The sequence below is a fragment of the Dipteris shenzhenensis genome, chromosome 10 (assembly GCF_047967505.1).
Source record: "Dipteris shenzhenensis isolate YYH24624 ecotype China chromosome 10, Dip_SZ_1.0, whole genome shotgun sequence".
NCBI classification, from domain to species: Eukaryota; Viridiplantae; Streptophyta; class Polypodiopsida; order Gleicheniales; family Dipteridaceae; genus Dipteris; species Dipteris shenzhenensis.
In genome coordinates this window covers 42,292,959-42,319,403 of record NC_141605.1, presented here as the reverse complement: position 1 = coordinate 42,319,403, position 26,445 = coordinate 42,292,959, and the positions used below count along the sequence as shown (strand labels likewise).

At 46.7% G+C, this 26,445-nt stretch overlaps 1 protein-coding gene across 3 annotated transcripts in view; it reads left to right on the top strand.

Annotated features, from left to right (window-relative positions):
• Positions 1 to 524: 524 nt before the first annotated feature.
• Positions 525 to 26,445, top strand: part of LOC147897850 (phragmoplastin DRP1B-like) — a 35,574-nt gene continuing 9,653 nt past the window's right edge. Inside the window, exons 1-9 of one of the 3 annotated variants that reach the window (XM_087380412.1) lie at positions 525 to 613; positions 889 to 1,052; positions 1,211 to 1,274; positions 1,393 to 1,497; positions 1,751 to 1,852; positions 1,944 to 1,994; positions 2,111 to 2,172; positions 2,958 to 3,048; positions 10,110 to 10,174. In XM_087380412.1, coding sequence (XP_087236538.1) covers positions 924 to 1,052; positions 1,211 to 1,274; positions 1,393 to 1,497; positions 1,751 to 1,852; positions 1,944 to 1,994; positions 2,111 to 2,172; positions 2,958 to 3,048; positions 10,110 to 10,174 — 669 coding nt within the window. In that variant the 5' untranslated portion in view covers positions 525 to 613; positions 889 to 923. Of the gene's footprint in view, positions 614 to 828; positions 1,053 to 1,210; positions 1,275 to 1,392; positions 1,498 to 1,750; positions 1,853 to 1,943; positions 1,995 to 2,110; positions 2,173 to 2,957; positions 3,049 to 10,109; positions 10,175 to 26,445 lie in introns of those variants that run through there. The other 2 variants (XM_087380411.1, XM_087380414.1) reach the window with 2 other exon arrangements.

The following is a 26,445-nucleotide window of genomic DNA, read 5'->3' as shown; positions in this document are numbered from 1 at the left end:
CAATCGGACAAGAACTGCGCATTCATACAATCGTCACAACAAGCAGGCAATCATTGAGGTCTTGGACCTGGCTTCTCTAGAATTTCTCAGAAGCTTCTCTAGGATAAAAAATGAGCAAGAGTGGTTGGCAGGGGGTTGGGGGGGGGGAGACTGGAGAGGATGCCACGTGGCAAGCTTAGTGCGCGACGTTTTATGTTGTTTCGTCTTTTTTTCGAAACCTCATGCTATTGAAAAAATCTCATTCTAGTTTAGTGAAGAGAGAGAACAATGAATCTCTGAAAAAAAAAAAAGAGACAGAACAATGTGAATGATGTATGTATTAGAATATAGATAAATGGTGATAACGTGAAGGAAGGTATGAAAAGGCCGTAGAAGTAGGTAATTATGGTTGTTGGTTAAATGATAGGGAAAAAAAGAAGTATGCCACGTGGAAGAGGGATTAAGGAGTGTTTAGAGGTGCATAATGCGGGCATAATGACGAAGATATATAAAGGAGGCCGGCCACCTTTATGGATCCTTGCTAGATAGAAGTGATCTGCTGCTTCCTGTTTGTGGAGTCGATGCGTTTGCGATTTCTTGAATTCTTCGGCGCAACCAGCACACAGCATTTCTGGTATCATCCCCCTCCCCTTCCTTAGATCTGCCTCAATTCCACCCTTTCTCAACGATCCCATTCAGAAATTTCGGTTTACGCTTGGCAATTTCGGTGCACGCTACCTTTTCAAGAATTCTTTTCCCTTGATCCACCTCCTGATTTCCTACATTGCCTTCCGATCGAGCCTCCTGGCCTCCCCTCTGATTAAAATGCTGCATTTGTTTGCCCTGTAGCACTCTTGCTTGCAGAGCTGGACATCACAGCACTCAGATTACCGCTTCTTCCATCTTCAGGTTGCTCTCCAGCTCTCTGGACCCGGATCTAAGCCATGGATAGCTTGATCTCTCTCGTGAATCGGATCCAGAGAGCTTGCACTGCTCTTGGAGACCACGGCGGTGATAAAAATCTTCCCACTCTATGGGAAGCTCTACCCTCGGTAGCTGTGGTCGGAGGTCAAGTATGTGCCTTGTCCAGCGTTGTGTCTCATGTTCTTCGTTTTTAAAGTCGGGATCCCGATGTAGCATCTCGCCATGCGGGAGAAATGGTCCACGAACAAACAAGATCTCACAAGGTCGACTGTCGAAGGTACTTACCAATTATTACTTTGTTCTGCAGAGCTCAGGAAAGTCATCTGTTCTCGAGAGCATAGTTGGCAGGGATTTCTTGCCACGTGGTTCCGGTAATCTTTGCATTCAACTTAAAATTGTGGATGAGTTTGAGCTCCTTTTCTCTATTGGCTTGTAGTCTGTAAGCTTTAGTTCACAATGGAATTTGGAATCGGCTGCGAATGAATGCAGGTATCGTTACAAGACGGCCTCTAGTGTTGCAGCTTCACAAAACTGACAAAGGTCCTGACTACGCGGAGTTTCTTCATCTTCCCAAGCGTCGCTTCACAGATTTTGGTAAGGCCGACTTAGAACTCCGAAAACATCTAGCTTCTTTGACTTTAAGCTTGGCCTCATGGTTTTAAAATTGACTCACTTATGAGAGACGATTTTTATTACGATTAAAGACTATCTTAATTATTACACGCCCACACACACCAACTGAAGGAAAATAATCGAGCTCTACTATTCTGCGGAAGGAAGCTTCCCTTTTTCAATCGGACTTCTCTTCGCTTCAAAATCTGATTTGATATTTCATTGCATTCTCCAGCTGCTGTCCGGAAAGAAATATCTGATGAAACAGATAGAATTACCGGCCGCAGTAAACAGATTTCACCTGTGCCCATCCATCTCAGCATCTTCTCTCCAAATGGTAAGGAACATGGTCTATATTGTCAGTGGGCTATCGGATGTTTATGGCAAAGCAATTTTCTTCCTGCCCTAACAGTCAGCTTTGCTTGCAGTTGTAAACTTGACGCTAATTGATCTTCCTGGGCTTACGAAGGTTGCTGTTGGTAATGTGCCTTCCCAAACGCTAGCACCTTCTCTCACTTAAAAGGTGCTACTATAAAAGCCTACCTTGTTTATTCAATTCCTCTCTTTTAAGCTTGGGTGACTTGCTGCTCTGCAGAGGGACAACCTGAAAGTATTGTAGCTGACATTGAAAACATGGTGCGCTCCTATATTGACAAGGTATCTCTCTCTCTCTCTCTCACACAGTGTGTGTGTGTGTGTGTGTGTGTGTGTGTATCAAGGTATGAGTGTATCTCTGGACAAAGGGTAGGAAATAATGCTCAAGAGGTTTTCCACAAGCCTATACAGCAATATGTGTGGAAGCTGGTAATAATAAAAGCTACTTTTCATATAGAAGAACAAAAAAGAGAAACAGAGAAAGTTAAAGCTTTTATGTATGGACAAAACGATGTACAAATGCATTTTCTGTGCTTTTTGAATTTCCTCCTTGCATCCTGTAGGAATTCTTAAGTTTTCTATTCATGGCTTTACGTTATGGTCTAATTGAAACTTGTCTTTGCAATATATCCACCTCTACCAACATTTGGAGTTTTCACGTGTATCACAAGCTTGATGTAATCTTCAGATTACCTAGAATATCTGTATAGTATAGTATATACAAATGCTATGCCACATTTTCCTTGATGGGCCTGAAAATTTTAACCTCACAAAATGAGTACCTATCTTATGCTTTGTCATTCTTCTTGAAGTCATGATGCTACTGGTAACTGTTTTACTCATTTTGTCAATCTCAAAAACCTTTTGGGGGGTGGGTGGGGGGGGGGGGGAAACTCATATATTATGCTTTGTCATTCTTCTCGCAGTCATGACGCAACTGGTAACAGGTTTTACTGCTTTTGTCAATCTCAAAAACCTTTTGGGGGTGGGGAAACCTTTGGGAAATGAAGTTCTCTCTGCTTTCGTGAAGCAGGTGCTAACCAGCCCTCTTTTTTGTTTAAGTGCAGCCAAATGCCCTCATATTAGCTATCTCTCCTGCAAATCAAGATATTGCAACATCTGATGCAATAAAGATATCTCGGGAAGTTGACCCCACAGGTAAGTAAAGTGATGATTATCTGCCAAGTCCTTCAAATTATTTTTTTTGTTGGTTTGCATCCGTGCAATTGAACCTTACTGGATTTATCTCCACATAGTGCACCTACAACTATACATGGACACAACCAAAATGCACATATTACCACTGCATGTGCACGATTCTTGCACAAAAACAAAATCAAAGGCAGGTGCACAAAATGCATGTCCATTCGTGTGTGCACATGTTCAGACCCGTGATACTTACCTCAATGGACGAGCTTCATGAAAGCATGGTAGTGTACACACTGCTCTTTGTACAATGTAATAGTGTACTTGCTAATCTGTCTGCCTTCAGCATAAAACATCAAAGACTATGTCAACAGAGTTCAGAACAATGCAATATTCCTTGAGATGAGGGACAGCTCCATAAGCAGTGTGAGATTGCTTCCTAACCCCCCCTCGTGCAGCAATGGCATATGCCATCTCTCCTCATTAGCTCAAGCTAATGGCCTGCCCAACTAGTTAGAAAAGTAGTGGTTGGGTCAAACCCATGACTAGAAATGCAGAGAGTTGCTTGTGGTACGTGCTGGTCAAGCCAATGCCTCTCTCGCAAGAGGGCCGCTAATGGGAGTTGCTTGCTAATGTGAGTGGTGTATGAGAAGAAGGGCACTACGCGGGCTACCTGGACTACCCAGTTTGAGCTGGCTAGAACCTTGTTCAGAGTCCCACTTTACCTATGTTAGAGTCCCAACTATCCCACTGTTGTGTGTTGGAGTTTAGGTGGTCACCTTCCCATCTGTGAGCCCCCAGCATGGGAGAGGTGGACAGGTGCCATGAGGGCAGTGAGTGAGCCTGCCATGTGAGCAGGTCTAACAGGAAAAGAAAGGCTGCGCAGCACATGGGCTGTCATGTGGGCAAGGCTGCGCAGCACATGGGCTGTCATGTGGGCAGCATCTGGAAGCATCACTGGCTGTTTGGAGTGTATCTGGTGGACAGAACCGGAACGAAACAATTGCGCAGCAGTCTGGTACAGGTGGTGGTCCTTTGTGGTGGGGCAGTCCAGAAAGGGTCAACTGGAGCAGATCTGTCTTGGGGCGTCAGGTCCATCTGTGGGCATTGCATTGGTGCTGCAGGAGCTGAGTAGCATGCTCAGAACAGGCCAGGGAACTTCATGTACACGTGGCGCAGTTGTACGGTCCTGTGAATGATTAAACAAGATGCAAATGGGCTGGATCAGGGCCAGCATGGAGGTGGAACAGTAGGAGCAGACCTGCATCAGTTTGGCATGGAGTTCTGGCCACAAAAAGAACCTGGAAATGGCCTGGAACAGAGTCAGACAGTGGTGGGCCAGTGGCAGGCTGCCACGTGGCCAGGCAGGGCAGCAAATGGCTGCTGGAAGTCGTCTTGGCCAGTTCACAGACCCAGTTGGCTGGTTGGCTGGCTGTTTTGCTGGGTACTGGCCAATTGCCTTGGTTATTCTATCCCTTCATTGAGTGGACGTTTCGAGCAATTCAGCCTGCTTCAAGGAGCAAACCAGGAGGCTGCTGGTGCAGAAAGAGAAGTGAGTGATTGCAGCAAACAAAGAGCTCCAGTAGCAAAGGAAGACAGGATCAAGGAAGAAACTTGTGCCTCAGTTTGGGCTGCCTTCACAGCAGCAAGGAGGTCAACCAGGGAGGCGTGATTGTGGCACACATTGAGGCCCACATAAGCTCTAAGTGAGAAACATAGGCCAAGTGTTTTTAAGTGCCAAGGAGGTAGAACAGTCTTTTCAGTGTGTAGGGTTCCGCATATAGTGAGCACTGTCCTGATAGAGGGTGGCACACTGAACCCCTCTTTTGTAGATGATTTGGTCCACATTGGAAAGACATATTTTTCTGGTTCTACATCTCTCTCTTGTGCATTGTCCATTTACTGTTTGCACATCTATATAGTACACACTCAGGAAAGGAAGATGGATTTGAATATACCACTGTGAGTTTCTAGGCTGTCTCTCTGTGTTTTAGCTTCCGTTGTGTGTGGGGGCATTTGCCTAAGCAAGCGACCTCTCCTACTCTCTTTTCTAACAGTGTGTGCTCTCCTTGGGCTGGTTGTGGGTCGATAGTCCAATGCTTATCATGCTCTTTACTTCGGTCCTCTGCCACCGGGCAGCTGTAACTGAAGTAGCCCAATGGATTGTGTGCGGTGCAAGGCTCTAAACAAAGTGTCTTATCCTCTCCCAGCTTGTAGGCTCAATCATGACATCCGACTTTGAGAGAGACTTGTTGGAGGTCAACATCTCCTGATGTCACTCTAGAGAGAGAGGGCCTTGCTTATGGGTGTGCCCGCCCAGTGTGAGGCTAGGTTAGATGAGAGAGGGTCTGTGTTGTGGTGTGCTCGCCCCCTGTGAGAGTAGAGTAGTGTAGGCCAGATCTGCCCATGTGGTGGAGGCTCGAGACCTGATGGGGGCCACTATGGTGGCATGCCTTGTGCTCGTCAGCCTTGGATGCCAGTGTGGCCTCTCTGTGAGGAAGAGAGCAGCCCCTATGAGCCCTTTATAGGCTGAGGGGGGCCCACTTGCTGGTCGGCCACATGGGCCTGTAGGTTGGGTCATATGCAGGGGGGGGTCAGCCCTCCAGAGAGAGATCTGTTCACATCTTTGGGAGACCCCATGGGCAAAGTACACACCAATAAAAGAATAGCTACTACATCTCTGGAAATCATAGAGTCGAGGAGTGCACATGACATCTTAGCTTGACATTATTTTAGCTCACAACTATGTTTCTAGTCTTATATTAAAGTGCCCTTCACTACATCAGTTTAAGCCTGAGAGTCTTTGGGTTTGGATTTGAAATCCTTAATTAAAGCTTGCCCATCTCAATAGAACACCCATTCACCTGCTTTGCATGCTTCCCTCACTTTGGTGAGTTTACTATTCCTTTGGCTGAGCTGAAAAAGAGTGAGCTCCTCATATAACTAAATCTTTGTACCCTCACCGCATGTGTTTATCTAAGGATCTTACCTCTTGCTACCCTCCCTTGAGGCAGGGGACCAGCCCCTTGTAGGGCTGTTTGCCAGACCTTATAGAGGGCTGAGGGGGTCGGCCTCCCTAGGAGGAGCAGTCAGCCCCTAGGGCTGCGGGTCGGTCCACCTACAGGCTGCTGGTCGGCCCTGTACTACCAACGGACTAGGAGGGGGAGGCTATATATGTGCCCCCCTTCCATTGTTGTTTGCTTCTCTTGTGGGAGCAGTTTATAGCAGAGGTTTTCCCCACCGCTTTGGGGTTTTTGACTGAGATCACTTGCAGTTCTCTCATCTCTCTCTCTCTCTCCTTTCCTGTTTGGTGTGTGTGAGGTTGGCTCTCTCTCTCTCTCTCTCTCTCTCTCTCTCTCTCTCTCTCTCCATTTCTGTTCAGTTCTGCTGCACTTCTCACAAGACTCTAGTCCTTGAGAGTGCTAGGTGGTTCAAATCGTGTGGGATAAACCCTCGCCGACCTTTAAATCATTTGCCTCGATCTCCTCTATCGCATTGCCACATGCACCAAGGTCAAGCCCAGGTTGCAGTGACAACTGGCTGTCTTGTCAGCAAATCGCAGCACCCCAAGCAGCATATTTGCAAGGTTTTGGGGCCCCCAAAGGCATGCTCCAAGCAAGGGAAAGGGGCTGGGGAAGTCACCTTTTATAGGCAGCATTGGCCCCTACCAGGTCAGCCCCTAGGGCTGCTAAAAGGAGTCCTACCAGAAAGCCAACCAGCCGACTGGCTGGTTGGCCTGTTTGGGCTGGTTAGGTCGGGCCTAACAGCCCCCTATATAAGGAGGCCTTGCCCTCCATTTTGGCATTCAATTCCCAGCCTCCAGCAGCACATTGCAGCCCGGTTTGGTGTTTTGTTTCAGCAGGGTAGCCCCGTCTCCCACAGTCGCAGCTAGGGGAGTATTTCAGCTCAGCTTGTATGCAGATTTGGCACTCATGTACAACTCATGTACAAATAGTAGTTAGGGCATTTATGCCAGCATCTTGAATAAAGCAGAGTACAATAGTTACAAAGATCTCTTGTGTCTTTCATGCTTGAGTTCTCCTTTGTGCATTCATCTATGTCGGCACAGCAAGTTTCCTCATGTTAGTCATCTTGCCTCTCAAGTGCAACAAGGTGCTGAGTTGCTCCTTAGGCACTCCATATTATTTGCTACATGACCCCATTGGCACCGCTTACCCAACCAATGTCCTTCCTAGCATCTATGATGACCCCCTCTTGGCCATAGGCAACCGAGGGGGCAATGTGCCATGTGGGCAGCAATTTGATAGGCCCTATTGACCAACCAACCTGTAAGACTGCCGACCTAGCAAATGCAAGCATTTCCAGCCCTATGTGGGTCCTCTGAACCTTCTGCTGGCTGACCTGTTTAGCGGGCCAGATTGGTCCTTTGGGCGACTTGAGACCAGGCCTATAAATGGCCCAACCCCCCAATTGTATGCTGCTGCTTGTGCTGGACTTTGCTCAGCCCTTTGGCCTTGTGTATGGGCCCATGAGTGGCCTGTTTCCAGTCCCAGAGTATGATAGTAGGTACACATGGGGCCGGTTTTGGTACCTTATCTCAGCGATAGTATGTCGTATGTGTTGGTACATGTAGTGGCAGGTTTTGAACTTCTCTATATCAATACCTATTCTTTTAGTTGTACTTCTGAGTATTCTCTCCCTAGATTTGAAGTGCTCTTTCCATTCATGCATGCACACAGAGTGATCGTGGTGTTTGATATCACGTTTGTGATCCCTCCCAATTTTTTCGCTGCGTGGTGTTGGCTAAGCAACTCTTTGTTATTGACGTAGTATCAGCGCCAATGTTCTGAGCTAGTGGCACATGTTCAGATTTTTTGACATGGTATCAGAGCTTGGTTGTTAAGCCTTGGTCTTCAAGTCAAGATCATAAGCGAGAGTCCAACACATCTACAACTGAGACCTCTAAATTGAAGGATGGTGTCCTTGTCGAGAAGGGAGGAGCTTCCATAGTTACGTGTGTTTTGCTTTGCAAGCGCAGGAAAGTTTAAAAGACATGCGGTCATAATACACCTTACCATGGCATTAAACTTACTCATTCCACATTTTGGTGAGGCTTGGAAATTGAATGGAGCTGAAAGCTGGGGATGTGGTGGATGCCACAAGGAACGCCACTATTCCAGCAGATCATAATGTGAAGGATTGGAGATTGAAGAATGCAGGTGCACTCTCCATGATAAACGGGTTCACTATGCAGGAGGCATGAGGGATATTGAAGGATCTCCATTAAACAAAAAGCATAGAGAGAATCATCATGCTCCAGAATCAGTTACCATGACGACGACGAAAGGAGAGTCAGTCCATAACTTTCTTGTGAAGCTGAGAATTCCCAGGGATCAATTGGCAGCAATTGGTCACAAGGTGTACAGTAACCAATTGGCAATGTTGCTGCTTATTAAGCTTTTGAATAGCTTCCCAGGGTTCGTGATTACTCTCACTATTGGAGAACTGTCGAGTCTATTATGTTTAAGGAACTAGGCTCACTGTTGCTACAAGATGAGGCACAAATGAAGCTGTATGATGGAAAGACCTACATGACCAATGATATGTGTTGGAGGTGGTGACCTTCACCCCTTGATTGAGCTAGGGGACCATGGTTTAGTGGCGGGCATGCGCTGCAGGACACGTGGCATACGTGGGAGTTAATCCATAAGCAAAAATATGGCCATTGTGACCTTGGATATATTAGCCCATTAAGACCCTCCTCTCTCATCCCTCCCAGGGTTTTTTGGGAGGAGAGGGGGCCTTGCATGGCTAGGAGGCGGGTGAGTGGGACCCCCGTACTTCGCATCGTCTGATACGTGGCAGCCATGCAGGCTGCCAACATGGTGTCAGAGCAGAGATACTCTGTGGACTGTGTTTGACGCGGCAGTCATGTGAGCGACATGTGGCGATTGTGTGACTGTGACAGCGGACTGTCGCGATCCATGGGGCGACTTTGAAGTGCGACTTGATTTGTGTGTGTTGGCAGCGGCGGCGGTGGCTCTTGATGACTCCCTGATGCGTGTTAGTTGCCTCCTGTGGTCTTGGCAGATTTGCTACTCGTGACATTTGGGCGGTTGGCCTTTGTGGATTGGTCCAGTCTTGTGTTTGGCCGTGACCAGGGCTGGTCAGCCTCACATGTTTACCTCGGGATTTGTCCACAGGGGGGTGTTGGAGGTGGTGGCCTTCACCCTTGGGTTGAGCTACGGGAGCATGGTTTAGTGCGGGCGTCGTGCTGCAGGACACGTGGCATATGTGGGAATTTTTTCGGGGGTGAAATCCATGTATGTTTATATTACAAGAGGTAGTCCCCAAAGTGAAGGCATGCAATTACAATATCAGGAAACTTGATTGTAAGACAGGTAAACAGTGCACCGATTCTACATGCACATGTGTGTTCACATATACATGTGCTTTGCACACATGTACTAAAGGTGATATGATTTTTATCATGCTAAAGTTTGAGCCACTCAAGTGAATTTTCATCATGCTTGGGTACTGATGAGAACAGTAGCCTAGCTTTGTGTACTAAGGCTTTTTTTTTTTCATTTACTTATAATTTTGTTTAAGCCACTTGCACAATTCCTTCTTTCCTTTATTGTTTCGATGAAATTTAAAATTTGTAAGATTGGATATATTCTAGTCATATGAAGGTATATATACGTTCCAGTACAAACTTTTGATCATAAACTGTGTAGGTGACTTGCCTGGAAATGGCTATTGTAGTATATGATTGATGTTGATTGGTGCTGGATCAAACTTTTAAAGTAGTTGCTTGAAGTTTTAAGGTTTCTTGTCACTTCTATAATTTATGGCTTTCCGACATGGCTGAATGTTTAAATCCCTTAACCCGATTGTACTTCGAAGGTGATTGATTTGGACATACAAAGTTATTGTTTGAATTGTCTTCATGGACTGGTTGTATAAACACTATGGTCTCATCACTGGAAAGTTAGAGTAAATAGTGCCAGCAAGCATTCTGAAAATGAGCTTCAATTTAAAGGTTGTGTATTATGTCTTTGATGTATAATTCTTATATAATACAGCTAAATGCAAATAGGTATTATTGGCAGGTGAGAGAACTTTTGGCGTGTTGACAAAGTTGGATCTTATGGACAAAGGCACCAATGCTTTGGATGTAAGGATCTACAGCCCTCTTTTTTGGCGAAGGGAGTCCTAGTTCTTATACCAAGATGTTCTGCAGCTATAACTATCATCAACAGAATGCCCTTTATTGCAAGCTATTGATATACACTGTCTGAATTAATGACCTATTTTTGGTTGATTTTAGTTGCGAACAAGGTACTTGAAGAAAGTATATTAACCCTGATAAAACTACTTTAAGAGCAATGCAGATATAGTTTATGACATCTGCGGTTCTCATGACAGTTTGAATGTGGACATGTAGATATATGTTTTTTCAATATACGTGGACTTGCAAACTTACTTTGTGAAGCTCTCATCCAAGTTGTAACCTGCTGATATTGTGATAATTCTGTTGGGGGATCTAGGCTTGTAATCTATCATCTGGATAGCTAGCGAGACCTCCAATGCAGCAGAAGAACAGAGAACCAGTTAAAGAATAATTTTGAACCAAACAGATACACTGATTGAGATCCAGCTTCATTAAATGTGTGCGCACAAGATTAAAGTCACACAGTCAGATCAGGAATGAAGGACAGTAGTAGGATGGTCAAAGTATCTCCAAAATAACATAATAATGCAGGGAGATTACATACCCTTGGTCTTTACTTTGTTGTTGTCTACAAGCCAAGTACCTCCTGTACTAACCCTTAGATTTTGCCTTAGAGTGGCCATGTCCATCCTCATCCCCAATGAACAGCCTTGTCCTCAGCATGCTCTGAGTTGTCCTCAACCTTCACTAAGGATCTGGGATCTTTTGACCATTCTCAATATCAGCTCTTGATCTACATATTTGATCTCTAGGTTCTTCTTCCTTGAACTGCTCCTCCTTTTCTTTTGACCTGCCTTTTTCTCTTGGCACTCCCTCACCAGATGTCCAAGCACTGTCTGTAGAAGCTTCTATTGCCTTTCTTCTGCTTGCCCTGACCTTTTCCTTGGATGTTAGCATTAAATGCCTTTGTGTTGCCTTTGTGTCACCATCCTCCTCATGCAGTCTTGGCCTTGATCAACAGGGGACTGAGCTCCTGGAAACTCCCCGACTTCATCTCTCTGTAGTTGTTAGGGTCAAAACCAACTCATTGTAGCTTCTAAGCACTTTATTGAGGATGCTCTAGCAATTTATGGGCAATGTACCAAGTTTCTAGGCAACCCACTATTTACCTTCTGACCAACAGCAGCTGGTTGATCCTATCACGCTTTGAGAGATTGATTAGATGTGTGCTCATCTGGTTGCCTTCTTCTATTTTCAGAATGAACATTTAAAACTCTTCTTTTATTCTTTGTCTAGCGCATCTTCTTCCTCAAGGGAAATCTCCAAGTGATGCATCTTCTTCCTCAGGGGAAATCTCCAAGTGATGCATCTTCTTCCTCAGGGGAAATCTCCAAGTGACACATCTTCTTCCTCAAGGGAAATCTTCTTTTATTCTTTGTCTATGTATATGATGCATCTTCTTCCTCAAGGGAAATCTGCAAGTGACAAAGTCCTTCAATTACTATCAATAAATCTCACACCCTGGAGAAATCTTGTTAATGGGTGTTGTTTCCCTGCCCCGAATAGTGTAATACCTCAGTTACTCAGCCTCCAAATGAATGCTGACAATAGAAAAGAGAAAGATGGTGCATGCAACCTATTTAGGATGCGTCCGATTCAAACTCAAATCTATGGTTTCCCCTTCATGATGTTCACCCCTACTTGGCAAGAATGCGTGGGTAGAAATCTTCTACGGTCTAGGCCTCAGATGCAGACACCGCCACATGAATGTGCAGAAGCATTGAATCAGTGGTTGTCCCTACTATCAGTGGGAGCGTCACAGCACCCACTCTCTGATTTCATCTAGATCTGCTTTGATAACTTTACCTGGGGCATTTACTTGATCTGCAGGATTTTTTTCCTCTCCTTCAGGTATCTCCCACAAAGCACTTGCAACCTAGTAGCTCTGGATATCCATCTTCTAGATTGGACAGTGGGCTCCATCAAACATTCTCCCACTCCCTCGCCAAAGTTTGGAATAGGCATGTTTAACGCCATGTCACATGGTGAGATTGAACTGCAAAGAGAATTCACTAAGCAAAATCTTTTAAACCTTTCATGCACTGGAAGAGTGGAGAACCAAGGGAAGAAGCTTGAACCAACCAGATGCACTGATGTACATCCAACTTCATAAATTGTGCGCACACAAGATTAAACTCACAAACACTCAGATCAGGAATGAAGGACCAGTTTATTGCTCAACATATGCCAAAGTCTGACAAGTTGATGCTCCTGTGGAGATCTCGTCACCTCTAGCAGAGGGCTGCCGGACAACTCCTCTGATATTCCTAACTCTGCCTAGCACTCCTCTGACTGTGTCTCCTTCAGTGAGATTCAGAGGCCTTCGCAAGTGCTTTTGCAGCCCCCCATGGGGTCTCTATATAGGGAAGGGGTAAACTGTTTACCCCCGTCCTTCTGGTCTTTACAGATCTGGCTGATTGGCCTAGATCTCGTGGACCACTCCTGGACCCATTGTGTCTGTAAAACTGCAAGTTGGCCCATGGAACAGCCCTACAATCTGGCCGACCATCAGATCTGGATGATAAGACCTTGGGGGCTATAAGAGCTCCATCCCTCTCCTGCTTGTAGAACAGGGGTAGGGGGCAGATTAGAGAAAGGGGGATGGAAGAGCGGGAGGGAAAGAGAATCAGGGGGAGAAGGAAGGAGAAGGGGTGGGGGGGGGGGGGGGGGGGAGAGAGAGAGAGAGAGAGAGAGAGGGATTGGGAGAAAGAAAGAAAGAAATAAAGTTTATTAAAGTCTTCGGAAGACCGATGGGTCTATGACACTGTGAAAAACCTGATACAATGAGCTGTGGTAGTGGAGCTACTAAACAAGCATCCACACCAATGCAGAATGCAAAAAAATGCAAAATGGCAGTACTTAGTCATATCTCGACTATATATATCAATCAATCTCAGCATCATTGTCGACATCATCATTGTAGGATCGATAGGCAAAGAGAGAGTGCAGGTTGCAAAGAGTCGATAGAGGCTGTCACGTCAAAACTAGGATAATGAAAAATAGGAGTACAAGATACTTGTACCTAGACCTAGGACTAAGTGTGCTACGTGTCACATAGGACTACGTGTCCTATGTGGCCTAAAAGGCACTAACACTACAAGTGCCTACATTTATGCCTACAAGGCACATACCATGGCCTATAGGGCATCACTAGAACCACCAGAAGATGGCCTACAAACCCCCCTCCATGGGATGGACTGAAGTACTCTGGAAACGTCTCAGAATACCTGGTATTTTTTGGTCATGGTGGCACATGTTCATCCAAAAGGATATAACCACCTATGAATGTACAAGGGATGTCAGATCATGTAACAAAGGGAACCAAGTGTAAAGCCTGTCGGAAGGCTTCGAACTTGGGACGAGGAAGTGCCTTTGTAAACATATCTGCTATGTTGTCCTCTGTGGGAAGATAGGACAACTCTATGTCTCCTGCTGACAACCGCTCCCGAACATAATGATAGTGAACTTCAATATGCTTGGTACGCGCATGAAACACTGGGTTACGCTCAATGGCCAAAGCACTCTGGCTGTCAGTTTAGACAATAGTGGAGGATGTTTGGAGAATACCAAGATTTGTAAGTAATTGTCGAAGCCAAACACACTCTACTGTAGCGGTGAAAGCTGCCCTATACTCAGCCTCACAGCTAGACGTGGCAACTGTTGGTTGCTTCTTGCTGAGCCAAGAGATACATGAATTGCCAAGCAAAAAACAATTGCTAGTATGTGACACTCTGGTGTCGGAACATCCTGCCCAGTCACTATCTGTGTAAGCATGCATGGTAAGTGAACCGTGATCACCATAGAAGAGGGCTAAATCCTGAGTGCCTCTGAGATATCTGAAGACTCTCTTCACTGCCTGCCAATGCTGTGAATTGGGCATGTGCATGAATCTGCTGAGCTGAGATACTGCATACTGCAAGTCAGGTCTGGTGTGACATAAATAAATAAGGCATCCAATAGCCTGCTGGTAAAGAGTGATATCACATGGTGGGCTCCCATCATGAGCTGAGAATTTGAAGCCAGGGTCCACTGGAGTAGAGATTGGCTTGCAATCCTCAAACTGAAAACGATCAAGGAGCTGTCCAATATACTTGGACTGAGACATCATGATACCCCCCTCAACATGAGCAAACTGAATGCCAAATAATAATGGAGCCGTCCCATGTCTGACATGTCAAAAATCTGCTGCAAATCAGCCTTGAATGCTGCAATTTGCTGAGTATCTGGGCCCGCGATGAGCATATCATCCACATATAAAATCAGCACTAAAAAATCAGATCCACTCCCATGGACATAAAGAGTGGGTTCTATGGGACTATTCTGAAAACCAAGGGATAGTAAGTGTGCATGAATTTTGGCATACCATGCCCTGGGTGCTTGCTTCAAACCATAAAGGGCTTTTCTAAGCCGGCATACCTTATTTTCAGAATTAACAACCTCAAAGCCAGGAGGTTGTGTGACATAGACTTCTTCCTGCAGATCCCCATGAAGAAAAGCGGTCTTGATGTCAAGTTGGTGCACTTGCCAATGATGATGGGCTGCAATGGCAATGACTCATCTAATTGTAGTAATCCTGGATGTGGGAGCAAATGTCTCCTCAAAGTCAATGCCTTGTTGTTGGGCATACCCTTTTGCAACAAGACGGGCTTTGTATCGATCTATGCTGCCATCAGATTTCCTTTTTAATTTGTAGACCCACCGCGTTCCAATGGCACACTTGCCGGGAGGGAGATCTACTAATTCCCATGTGTCATTTTTGGCAATAGATTGTAACTCAGCTCTCATTGCATCCATCCACTCTTTGCTGTCAAAAGCATCTTTATGGCACAAAGGCTCTTCATTGAAAGCTGTAGCAAGGAGTGCAAACTCAAGAAAGTGACCATGCTGTCTGTTCCCTGATCTTGTCCGGGCAGCAAAAGGCTGATCTTGTTTGCTGTCCCTCAATGTATCAAGAAGCCATCTGGGAACTTGCCTTTGCTGTCTATTGACAACTCTTTCTTCAATGATTGCATCATGAGTAGTGGGATCATTTTGTGCTGGAAGAGAAACCTGCAAATCAGCATGAGGTTGTGGTTGAGTATTGCTTAGTGGAGGGCCTGCAGGAGGCTCATGTTGCTGGTCAAAATCCTCTTCTGATGATGGCAGAGGTAACCAAGATTCAAAGGCATCAAACATGTCAACATCTGGCTTTGCTTTGTAGTCCACAAGAGGAGAAGCTGAATGTTCAGCAAAGATCACATCTCTACTGACAATAATCTTCCCAGTATTTGGTTGATATAACCGATACCCTCTGCTCTCCTGGCTGTAACCAATAAATATGCATTTGATTGCCTTGTCATCAAGCTTATGTCTCAGTTGAGATGGTACATGAACATATGCAAGAGACCCAAAAACTCTCATGTGTGAAAGTGAAGGCTTCCTGCCTTTCCATGCTTCATAAGGTGTAATAGTCTTCAATGCCCGTGTAGGTGATCTATTCAGCACATAGTTGGCACACATTATTGCATCAAGCCAAAATTTATTGGGCAAAGACTTGGCCTTAAGCATGCATCTGGCCATCTCCATTGTGGACCTATTTTTCCTTTCAGAAACAGGATTCTGCTGAGGAGTGTAAGGAGTAGTGCATGAATTAATAATGCCCCGTGAAGACAGAAATGCATCTATACTCTCCCCCCCTATCTGTGTTGAGGGTGACAAGCTTGCATCCTGATTCATTCTCAACCATATTCAGCCATCTCTGAAAGCATAAGAAAACTTTCTTGTGAAATCATCAATGAGAGTCATGAAATACTTATACCCCCCAATGGCATTTGTTCTCATTGGGCCACAGACATCACGTGTACTAGCTGCAATTTCCTTTGTGAGAGTTTTGGACAATTCTTTTGAAAAGGAAATCGATGCATTTTACCCAAAAGACAACCCTCACATGTTTGGAAAATGTGTGAGTCTGAGATACATCATTTGCCATCTGCTGTGAATGTAGCTTTGCAAGAGCTCTATAATTGAGATGGCCCATTCTCTCATGCCAAAGATGACTTTTAGCAAGGTGTGAATCTGAAATAGCCAATGCTTCAATAGAAAGTGCAGCTGAATGATGATCAAGGTGATAAAGCCCTTTTTGCAAAGTGCCAGCGATAACTATGGCATTATCATCACGAAGATCATAAACTAGACATCTGTAGCCATCAAAAATAACTCTGAAACCTGAAGTGGCAATTGCTGAAATTGAAATCAAGTTGACTTCAATTCCAGGCACAAAAAGAACATTTGACAGAGTAACAGGATGGCTTGAAATGGATGTGAGCTGCACATCTCCAATTCCTTTTACAGCATATGAAGCATTATTAGCACATGTGACAGTCCCCCCTCGAGATGCATCAGCTAAAGAATGAAACAGCTGTCTGCAAGATGTGACATGCTTGGAAGCACCACTATCAAAGTACCAGGACTGAGCATCATTAGCAGTAAAGAATGCATCATCTTTGAAGGGATCAAATGAGCAATGGACAGCCCATGCCCAATCATCCTGTAGAGCATGTGCATGTGAAGCATCTTCTGGCTCATGGGATTCAATAGCATGAGAGGCATTAACTGTCAATCCTGCTTTCTTTTTCTCCGAAGCAATGCGCTTCTTGCATTCTGAAATGTCATGTCCAGGCTTGCGACAATAGTTGCATCTTTTCTTCTTTGACTTATCTGCTGTATTTTTAGATGCATGGGAGAAATTGCAGCTGCTATGCGCAGATTTTGGCTTGCCCATAGGCTTGGAAGCCTTGCCTCTTCCTGTCTGCTGTGAAGCAAATGCATGATCAGGAATAATGGCTTGTCTATTAGCTCTACTTTGCTCTTCCTGCAAAAGTAAAGTAACTAGCTGATCAAAAGAATAGTGGTCTGGATTACCCATGACCACTAATCGAAGGGTTGTAGCAAACCCTTGATATGTATCTGGCAGTCCATTCAATGTGGTACTAACAAGCTGTGAATTTGGCACCACCTCATCAATGTTTGCAAGCTGTTCCATGAGGTCCTTGACCTTTGTCAAGTATGCATCCATTGACTCACCTTCATTCATACTGACTTCCTGTAATTGCCTTCTCAAATATGCAACACGAGCTTCATTGCGAATCTGATAGAGAGAAGCCAACTTATCCCAAGCATCCTTTGCTGTCCTGCAAGACCGGATGTGTGAAATAATGATTCTCTTGCATGATAAAGCAATGCATGAATGTGGATTTGCATCTCTTGCATCCCATCTTGACTATTCTTGAGTTGGAAGAGCAGCAGCAGGAGTGCTAGAGGAAGAGGCATCAGGAGGAGTTACCCCTTGTAGAAGGACCAGCAGTAGAGGCAACCACTGTAGCATTGGCTGGCCTCAGATCAGCCCCAGAAACAATATTCCACAAATGCTTTGCAACAAGAATATGTTTCATGAGATAAGACCACATCGGATAGTTGGTGCCATCCAACTTGTCATCTTCACGAAGAACTCCAAATAAATCTTGATTGTTCCCAGCCATAGCCAATGTGATACCCTGAAAAAGACCTGAAAACCCAAAAGCCTCAAGGCTATCACTGCAAAAAGCTGGCTGTCCAAAAATGACAGCAAATATTTGCAAATTTCTGACCCAAATCAAAGGGCAAATGTAGATCTGACCCAAATGTGACTATGACAGGCAATGTTCACTGCAAAAAATAGCAAATTTGGCAAAAGCCCCAAATTTATTCAGGGCAAATAGGCCAAAAAGAGGGCAAATGCAGAAAAGCACCAAATTTTGCTGAAATTTTTGCAAATGTGACCCAATGTATGCAAATCTGACTCAATGTCCTGCAAAAGTGACTCAATGTCTGAAAATCTGACTCAATGTCCTGCAAATGTGACTCAATGTACTGCAATAAAAAAGAAATTGCAGACCAAATCCGGAATCTCTAGTGTTCTTGCAAGAAGTTGCAACTAGAGGAGATGAAAGGTATTGAAAGCCCCAAATTTGCCAATGTCCTGCAAAAGACTTCACACGTGCCAAACCTGTACGGAACTCTTGGGACAAGAACGAGCTGTACGGACAACTGTTTTGTATGGAACATGTACGGTGTAGATGTGTGGATGTACAGAGCAAGTTCAGTGTACGGTGTACGTACAAACGTACGAATCTGGTACAGTGTACGGATGCAAGTACAGTGTACGGATGTACGGATGGATAGTAGTGTGCGGTTGTACAGCGGCACAGTATGGAGTTGTACGGTGGTTGTACGTAATGCAGGTACGCAGATGTACAGTGGTTCAGGTACGGAGTTGAGTGTACGTCTGTACATTGGCGTAGGTACGGAATGCAGTACGACTAAGTATGAAACGCATGTGCAGAAGACAGTACGACGAAGGTACGTTGCACAACAGCGCGTGAACAATAGGTACGACGTTGATCAGGTACGATGCATGTACATCGTAGGATCTGAGGTACGATGCTGAGTAGGCACGGAATGGTACGGTTGTACGGCGCATGTATAGCGCAGGTACAGAGAGCAGTACGGATGAGAGGAGCGGGTGCAGGAGACGAATCTAAACGTGGCTCTGATACCATTGTAGGATCGATAGGCAAAGAGAGAGTGCAGGTTGCAAAGAGTCGATAGAGTCTGTCACGTCAAAACTAGGATAATGAAAAATAGGAGTACAAGGTACTTGTACCTAGACTTAGGACTAAGTGTCCTAGGTGTCACATAGGACTACGTGTCCTATGTGGCCTAAAAGGCACTAACACTACAAGTGCCTACATTTATGCCTACAAGGCACATATTATGGCCTATAGGGCATCACTAGAACCACCAGAAGATGGCCTACAATCATAACCATCATTATCATCATCATCAGCAGCAGGACATCAGGATGGATGAGGCTGTGGAAGTGGAGGCATGAGGTCAACAATAGAGTGCTGTTGCCCCCCCAAGGGTGTAGTCTGGTACGTCTCCTGGTCGTAGCTCTGCGTCTAACCAGGGCCACTGTAACCCCCGTTGGTCGGGCTTCGATCCTAAGCAAGGAGGGGATGTCCCCAAGTATGACCTGTGAGTCAACCCTCTGTGAGAGAGAGTGTAGGCTGCAAGTAGGAGGAAGGAGGGGAAAGTAGATAGGATTAGATGTCACATCAAAAGCGAGTACAAAGGGTGGAGAGGTGACTTATACAGTCTCATCTCGGTTTTGCCCCTCTCTAGGCCTAAACATCCCTTAGTCAAATTAGGCCTAACTCGCTAACCTGGCCCAATCTTGGCCTTCATTCTAAGCTGGATGGACAATTACAACCCTAAAAAATTATTTTAGGACAAATTGGAATTGAGCCCATGCATATGTATCCAGGTATGGATGTATGTATGTACATGTGCATGTGCAGTGTGAACTCTTGTGCTCACATGAGTGCATGTGCATGTGCACACATGCACATGCACACATAGAAAGAAAGATAGATCGATACACATGATACACATTTTTTGGGGTGTAAACATGATACACACACACACACACACCCCCACCCACCCACCCACCCACCCTTTTTTTGGGGGGGTTAAAGAGCTATTTCATTGTGGAACTTCAGAATAAAAAATCTAAATTTGTACAAATGGAGATATTCTAGTCTTACAAAGGTCTATATTTCATTATGAAAAATGTACATTCATAGCTGTCCAAAGTAGGACAGCTACTACAAACTAGAAGCTATAATAAAAGTCTTCCAACTGGTCTGAGGAAGGTCTCCATAGGAATGAGCATCTTGAAGAAACAAGGAAGCTCGAAAATAGGGAAAGACATCCATAGTTAGTGCTCATACAGTCAATTAGTACGAGCACGATACAATGACCAAAGAGCTCAATAGCAGCACCACGTCGAGGTTTCACCTCATGGGGGTCTATGTGATCTGGCTGAAAGAACTCCGTGATAGAGCTCTGAGAGGTATCAGTCAAGGGAGAAGTCTGCTCCTATCTCCATGCTCGGAGTATGTTTGAGCATCTCATGAATGAAACCAGCCAAACATCGCTAGTTTGGGTAGGAGAGGACACGAGTCAACATCCCATAACTATCTCTGAAGAGGTAGTAGAAACACCCTTGGATCTCATAGTAAACAGGACACCTGAAGATGAAATGCCTCTCTGTCTCAACCTCCTGCGTGTCACATAGTGTGCATATGCGCCTCTCCCTGGGTAACTGCTCTGCTCGGCCGCTCTCGATGCGAAGTTTGTGTGAAGAGACCCGGAACTGCCCAAGGGAGATCCTCAGCAAGTGGGTAGGTAAATCTGTGTGTATCTTGGTGGATCAATGAAACCCTTCGTTGTGATATGTAAGAAGTGATCTCTGTAGAAGCCCAGCTTCATTGGAAGATCACGCGGGCCCAACCAAGTCCGGAATGTGTGTAGCTGTAGTAGATCCTCACGGATAACCTGGTTGACCTCGTGTGATAGGAGGGGAGAGAGAGGAGCATCTATGCTGTATTGGAAAGGGGGTAGTGTGTCCATGTGGAGCCCTAGTCCTGCAAACCATCTCTTTGGGCGTGCATACCAACACCTCTGATCTCCCCCTGCTGCAAGTGCCATAGAAGAGGACAGTGCTAGCCATGGTATCTTCCTACGCCCGGATGTGTAATCATACTCCCTGACTCGGTACAGATATGTAATGACCTGAAATGCAGCATCTAGCTGTAATGGGGGTGAACCAAACTCCGCTCGAATGATTTGGTGACGGATGGCTTACTACGGATCATCCGTGATAACATGAGAACCTGTAGCCGCTCCACCTTGGCCCACTCTGTATCCGACAAATCTGGCCTCCAACATGGACTGCCATACATCCCTGCAGGGCAGACCAAGGAGTCAAAAAGCAACCCTTTGGTCTGTGGATCCTGAAAATGAGAGCGGAAGCACTGTCTCTCAAGTCTAGCCAATGAAGCATATCCTCTGCTCAGGCGCCCTTGCATCACGGGTCTCATGGTGAAGGTGGGTCCGGAAAAGACAACCCCCAGATAAGTGTATGATGAAACTACCTCAATAGGGGACCCCTCAAAAGTGAAATGCTCATTGCGCATGACGGACTCGGGATGTATTGAAGATCATAACCTTGGTTTTACCCAAGTTGACCTTCAAATCATGAGACTCACAAAAGGACTGTAGTGCGTCAAGGTGTCTCTGGAGCCCCTCTGCTGAGGACGACAAGAGAGCCACATCATCTGCATAAAGTAATATCCGGATCAGCGTGCCCGCAAGAGAGCAACCTACCCCACCTTGTGCTTGCATCACTATCTCGAGCTCGTTGATGTAGAGGCCAAACAAGGTAGGTGATAATGGGCACCCTTGTTTGACCCCGATAGTGCTCATGATCTCGTTTGTCTATCCAGATCCTGTTCGGACTCTGCCTGAAATTCGCTCATAAAGTGCCATGACAACCCGAATGATCTCTTGGTCGTAACCCAGATCCTGTAGGCGTCGTAAGAGACGGGCTCTCGGAATGGTGTCAAATGCTTTGCGGAAGTCCACAAAGCAACAGTAAACCCTCTACTTTCGTGTCCTCACCTCCTCGACAATATATCTAAGCGCGAGAATGTGGTCCATGCTCCCATGATCCCGCATGAAACTGGCTTGTCCTGTTGCTCTGAGTCCTCGACACTCTGCAAATTTGCTGACCTGAGAATCAAGTACTGATGCATAAATCTTGGACATGACATGTCCAATCATGATGGTCCTGTAGTTCTCCGGGTTCATGGGATCCCCTGCCTTGTGGATGGGAGAGATAATGTTGATGGTCCAGGTGCGTGGAAACCCCAAGCAAACGGCTTCATTAAATAGCTTGGCTAAGATCGAGGCTAGGAGGTTAATCCCATATGCAATGAACTCAGTGCATAGTCCCTCATGATCCTTCGCTCAGCCATTATGGCATCCTTTACCCCCCCCAAGTGAAGAGGGTGCAGGATGTGGAGCGTGGCATATGTGATAGGTTAGGGGCTGGCTGATTTGGGATATCATGAGCGTGCGTGCATAATCAGACCACACCTAAGTGTCAGTGAGTGGTGGGGGGGACCGCCCCTCTAGAAATCTTCGCCAGAAGTTCTTAGAGTTGTTACTGAATAGAATGTTCAGTAGCTCCTCCTCGTTCCGACGCATGAAGTCAAGTTTCTTCCTGCGTACCAGATGGCGGTACTCGCGTATTGATTTGCTCGGAAGGCTGTTTTTTGTTTCCAATCTGAGCTGACGGCGTAAAGCCTTACACTCATCATCGTACCAGCTATTACAGGGTACGGTCCTAGGGGGTGGTGGACGGGTGGTGTGGGAAAAGGCATGAAGAGCAGCCTCATGTAGTGAGCGAGTGACTAGGGCAGCACGGTCTTCTAGTAAGGGTGTAAAGTCAATGTATGCGAGAAGAATGTACAGATGAGCAGAGTAAGTAGGTGAGTGATCGCGATCAAAGCGTATATCATGGTAAGTGGAGTAAGAGCTCAACGGGATAGAAACTATTGTGCGGCGGGGGGTAGAAATGCTAAAGAAAAGATAGGTATGGTCAGCCCCTGGAGGGAGAGGTGCTACGGTAAAGTCAATGATGCGAGATGTGAAGGCAGGGGATCCCATGATGTAGTCCACAACACTGAAGCCTCCCCCATGTGGAAAGCAAGTGAAGCCACCTGATGCGGGTCATCTGTCAAGACCATTATAGATAATGAGATCATGCATCCTGCCGAGGTCTAATAGGGCTTGCCCATAGGATGTGAGCGGTCCTCGTCTGTCAGTCGAAACTCATAGCATACCTGCCTCCTCAAGGTCAATGTCTGGCAGTAGAGTGGAATCATCTCTGAAGTCGAGGAGTGGTACCTGACGAGCGCATGTTCTCGCGTTGAAGTCCCCAACTAGGAGGACTTCCCCGCGGCTAGAGAAGTCAACGATGGACTAATAAAGAGCAGCAAATGGGGATGTTTCATCCTGCCCTTTAATATCTCTCACAAAGCGGGAGGTCTCGGGAGGGAAGTAGCAAACTGCGATAAACAAATCCCGGCTATCCATGTGTTGGATCCGAATCCAAAGAAACTTGGAGTGTGGATCTCTCTGCTCCACTTAGATGGTCCCCAAAAGTGTGGATCTGTAAAGGATTGCGACTCCTCCCGATCCTCGAATAACTCTTGTATCCCTTGTCTCATCTCTGTAGGTAGACTTCCATGTATACCTGCTGACTGCTGGTAATGGGCGCTCTGGACTCTAATGTGTCTCTGTGTAAAAGACTATGTCATGACCTGTATAGGATTTCGAGAAGTTCCCTGGTTCTGACCATAAGGTACCATTACAGTTCCAGATGGTATAGGATAGGTTGAGGAGAGGTGGGTGCCCGATGGGGGCCTGTAAGGAGTCGTCCATCTCGTACTACTGTCCACTTTCCCTCTTTGCGGGCCTGATCCCGGTGCTGCAACAAGAAACGCCTCTCCTCAACCTGTAGTGGAGTGAGGTCCTTGTCCATGGAGATCGCTGGCTGGTCTCGTAAGGCTGACCTACGACATAAAGCCGAAAGTTGTGCCTGGGCGTCATGGAACTTTGCGGGCCTGATCCGGTTGCTGCAACAGGAAACACCTCTCCTCAACCTGTAGTGGAGTGAGGTCCTTGTCCATGGAGATCGCTGGCTGGTCTCGTAAGATTGACCTACGACGTAAAGCCGAAAGTTGTGCCTGGGCGTCATGAACCGGATGATAAAGGGATGCTCTCGGTTGGGGTCCCTCCCAACTCGTCATGCTCTCAATCTTGTGCTCAGCCACCCCTAGGGTAGTGGTCACGAAGACCTGCGCATTTGCCATCGGAGTAGCCTCAGTGCGGGGAATCCCACGTACTATGATGTTGAGAGCCTTGTTGGCTCTCTGCTGTGCTTCAGGAGGGTAGCCGAAACGGTTACCCTTGCAGGTTCCCGTTTGGCTACGTCGACCCATCTGGATGTCTCCTCGATGATAGATTGCATGCTCGCAATCTGTGCCTCCACGACTGGGGTACTTCTTGGGACTGTACGTACAACAGTGACCTCCTGTCGAAGCTGTGAGATCTCCTGTCTGAGCCCCTGAATAAGATCAGCCTAGACTCGGATAGCTTAAGACTACTCCTGTATGAGTCGTGCCTGCTCGTGGGTGAAGCGTGTCTGCTCCCGTGCGAAGCGTGACAACTCCCTCTCGCGCTCTTGGATGCTCTGGATCTCCATCAACAAATACTCCCAAGCCTCTGATGGGTTAGGTCGTCCGTGCTCTAACGGGTACTGATAGGACTGTGGCCTGAAAGTGTGAGGAAGAGATTGGAGGCTGGGTGGTGACTGGGTAAGATGGGTGCGGTATGGGGATGATGAGGCGATCCTAGCAGGGTGAGGGAGTGTGGGCTGACTGAGAGGCAGAGGGGAGAGAAAGGTCGAGTACTGCGGAACAGTGTATGACCCCTCCAAAGTAGGTGTCATAATCGGGGAGAGAATGTAGTAGGAGAAGAAGGGAGAGATGGTGTCAGTGACAACCCCTTTATCCTAGGGGAGGATGGGGCAATCGATGTCATGGGTAGGGGTATATCAGAGCCAGTAGCTGTAACAGTAGAGGCTGTGGTTAGAGCTGGAGCTGACGCTGAGGCTGAGGCTGAAGCTGAGGCTGGCGCTGAGGCTGAGTATGAGGATGTAGCTGATGTAGCTGAAATCAAAGCTGAGACGAGCTGGAGCTGAAGCTGAGGCGGAAGTGGGCCCCACCTTTGCTTTGCTGTCCACTCCAAGTCCACTGCAGTTGTATTGTGTGTTCACATCTTCGAGTTTCAGCTGCGTCTGCTTTTTCTTGGTGGCTTTATATGTATCCTTGCCATCTTTTCCCATTTCGTTTTGATTGATCCGTGTTCGGTGCAAGTCTTATTGCAGGACTGGGAGCGGGAGCATGATGAGCTGCCTCCCCATGATACTCCCAAGGGGGCTGAAAAGAGGCTGAGGGGTGGCGGGGGGGCTGTAGGTAGGCTGAGAGCAGGTGGGGGGGCTAGTAGGGAAGGGGGAGGTGGCTGAGTGGTAGATGGAGTAGTTGAGGGGTCGCGAGGGGGGGGGGTGGGTGAGGGATGGCGGGGAGCTGAGTGGTAGCGGGTGGCTGGAGTAGAGGAGGCGGGGTTGAATTTTAGGAGGGGGCGCAGAAGAGGGAGCTGCAGCAGGCGGGGGGAGCAGCAGCAGGCAGTGGGTGGCTGAGTGGAGGAGGAGGCTGCACGGAGGGAGCTGCAGCAGTCGGGGCAGAGCAGGAGGGGAGGAGGCGGCACAGCGAGGAGGGAGCTGAGGAGGAGGCAGCGGGCGGAGGATGGGGCTGTGTGGAGGGGGCTGCGCGGAGGGGGGAGATGAGTGGGTTTTTTGAGAAGAGGAGGAGGTGTGCGCTGATTGCACGTCGTTGGTGGTCTACGTTGCCTTCAACGCTGATTGTGAGAGAGAGCTTTGCTTGTTTGAGGTGCTCGTACAAAGCTTGCCCCCCCCTTCGCTGGAATTCTATCGTTGGAATTTGAAGAGCTGCTGATCGCTTGTTCTTGAGGTGAACGAGAATTTGTGGAGCAGATGCCAAAGGATTGCGCAGGAGACTGCTCATACACTACTGTCCGTACGGCTGAAATTCAATGCCAAGAACTACCTCGAGATTCGTGCTAGGCTGTATGGCTGTCTCGAGATGGGTGCTAGAAGCTAGGGCTGCTTCTAGAGGTGGCAGGAGCTGGGGAGAGAGTCAGAACAGCAGCAAATGCACAGAGGCAACATAAATGCAGCCGGGAGCTTCTGCTAGACCTCCTAGCCTCTAGGAGGGTGAGGGGAGAGAGATGTTAGGTGGGGGAAGGGCATGCATACACATGCATGACAAATGGCACTTCTTTCTTGCCATTTGTCCCTTCATTAAAGTCCTAACCACCATACCAGGGACAACGTTGGTTGTCCTTGGGACCAACTTTTAGACCCCTCTTTAAAGCCTTTGCCTTACCCCTAGGACCTATTGGTGCGCCTAGACTTTGCCCGTAGGAACTTCTAGGAAGTGTGCAGTTCCTCTAGCCAGTCCCTCACAGCCAAATCACTACTACACTTAACCATGGTTAACCCCGAGTTAAGCGTGGGTTGAGTTACACAGATACTTTACATCACTTTTCACGTCCCGATGACAACTATTCTAAGCTTTGCTGGGTCAATCTCCAGCACTCTAAGAGGGTCATCATGCAGGTTAACTTGTCTGCTCCTCGTTCGTGCA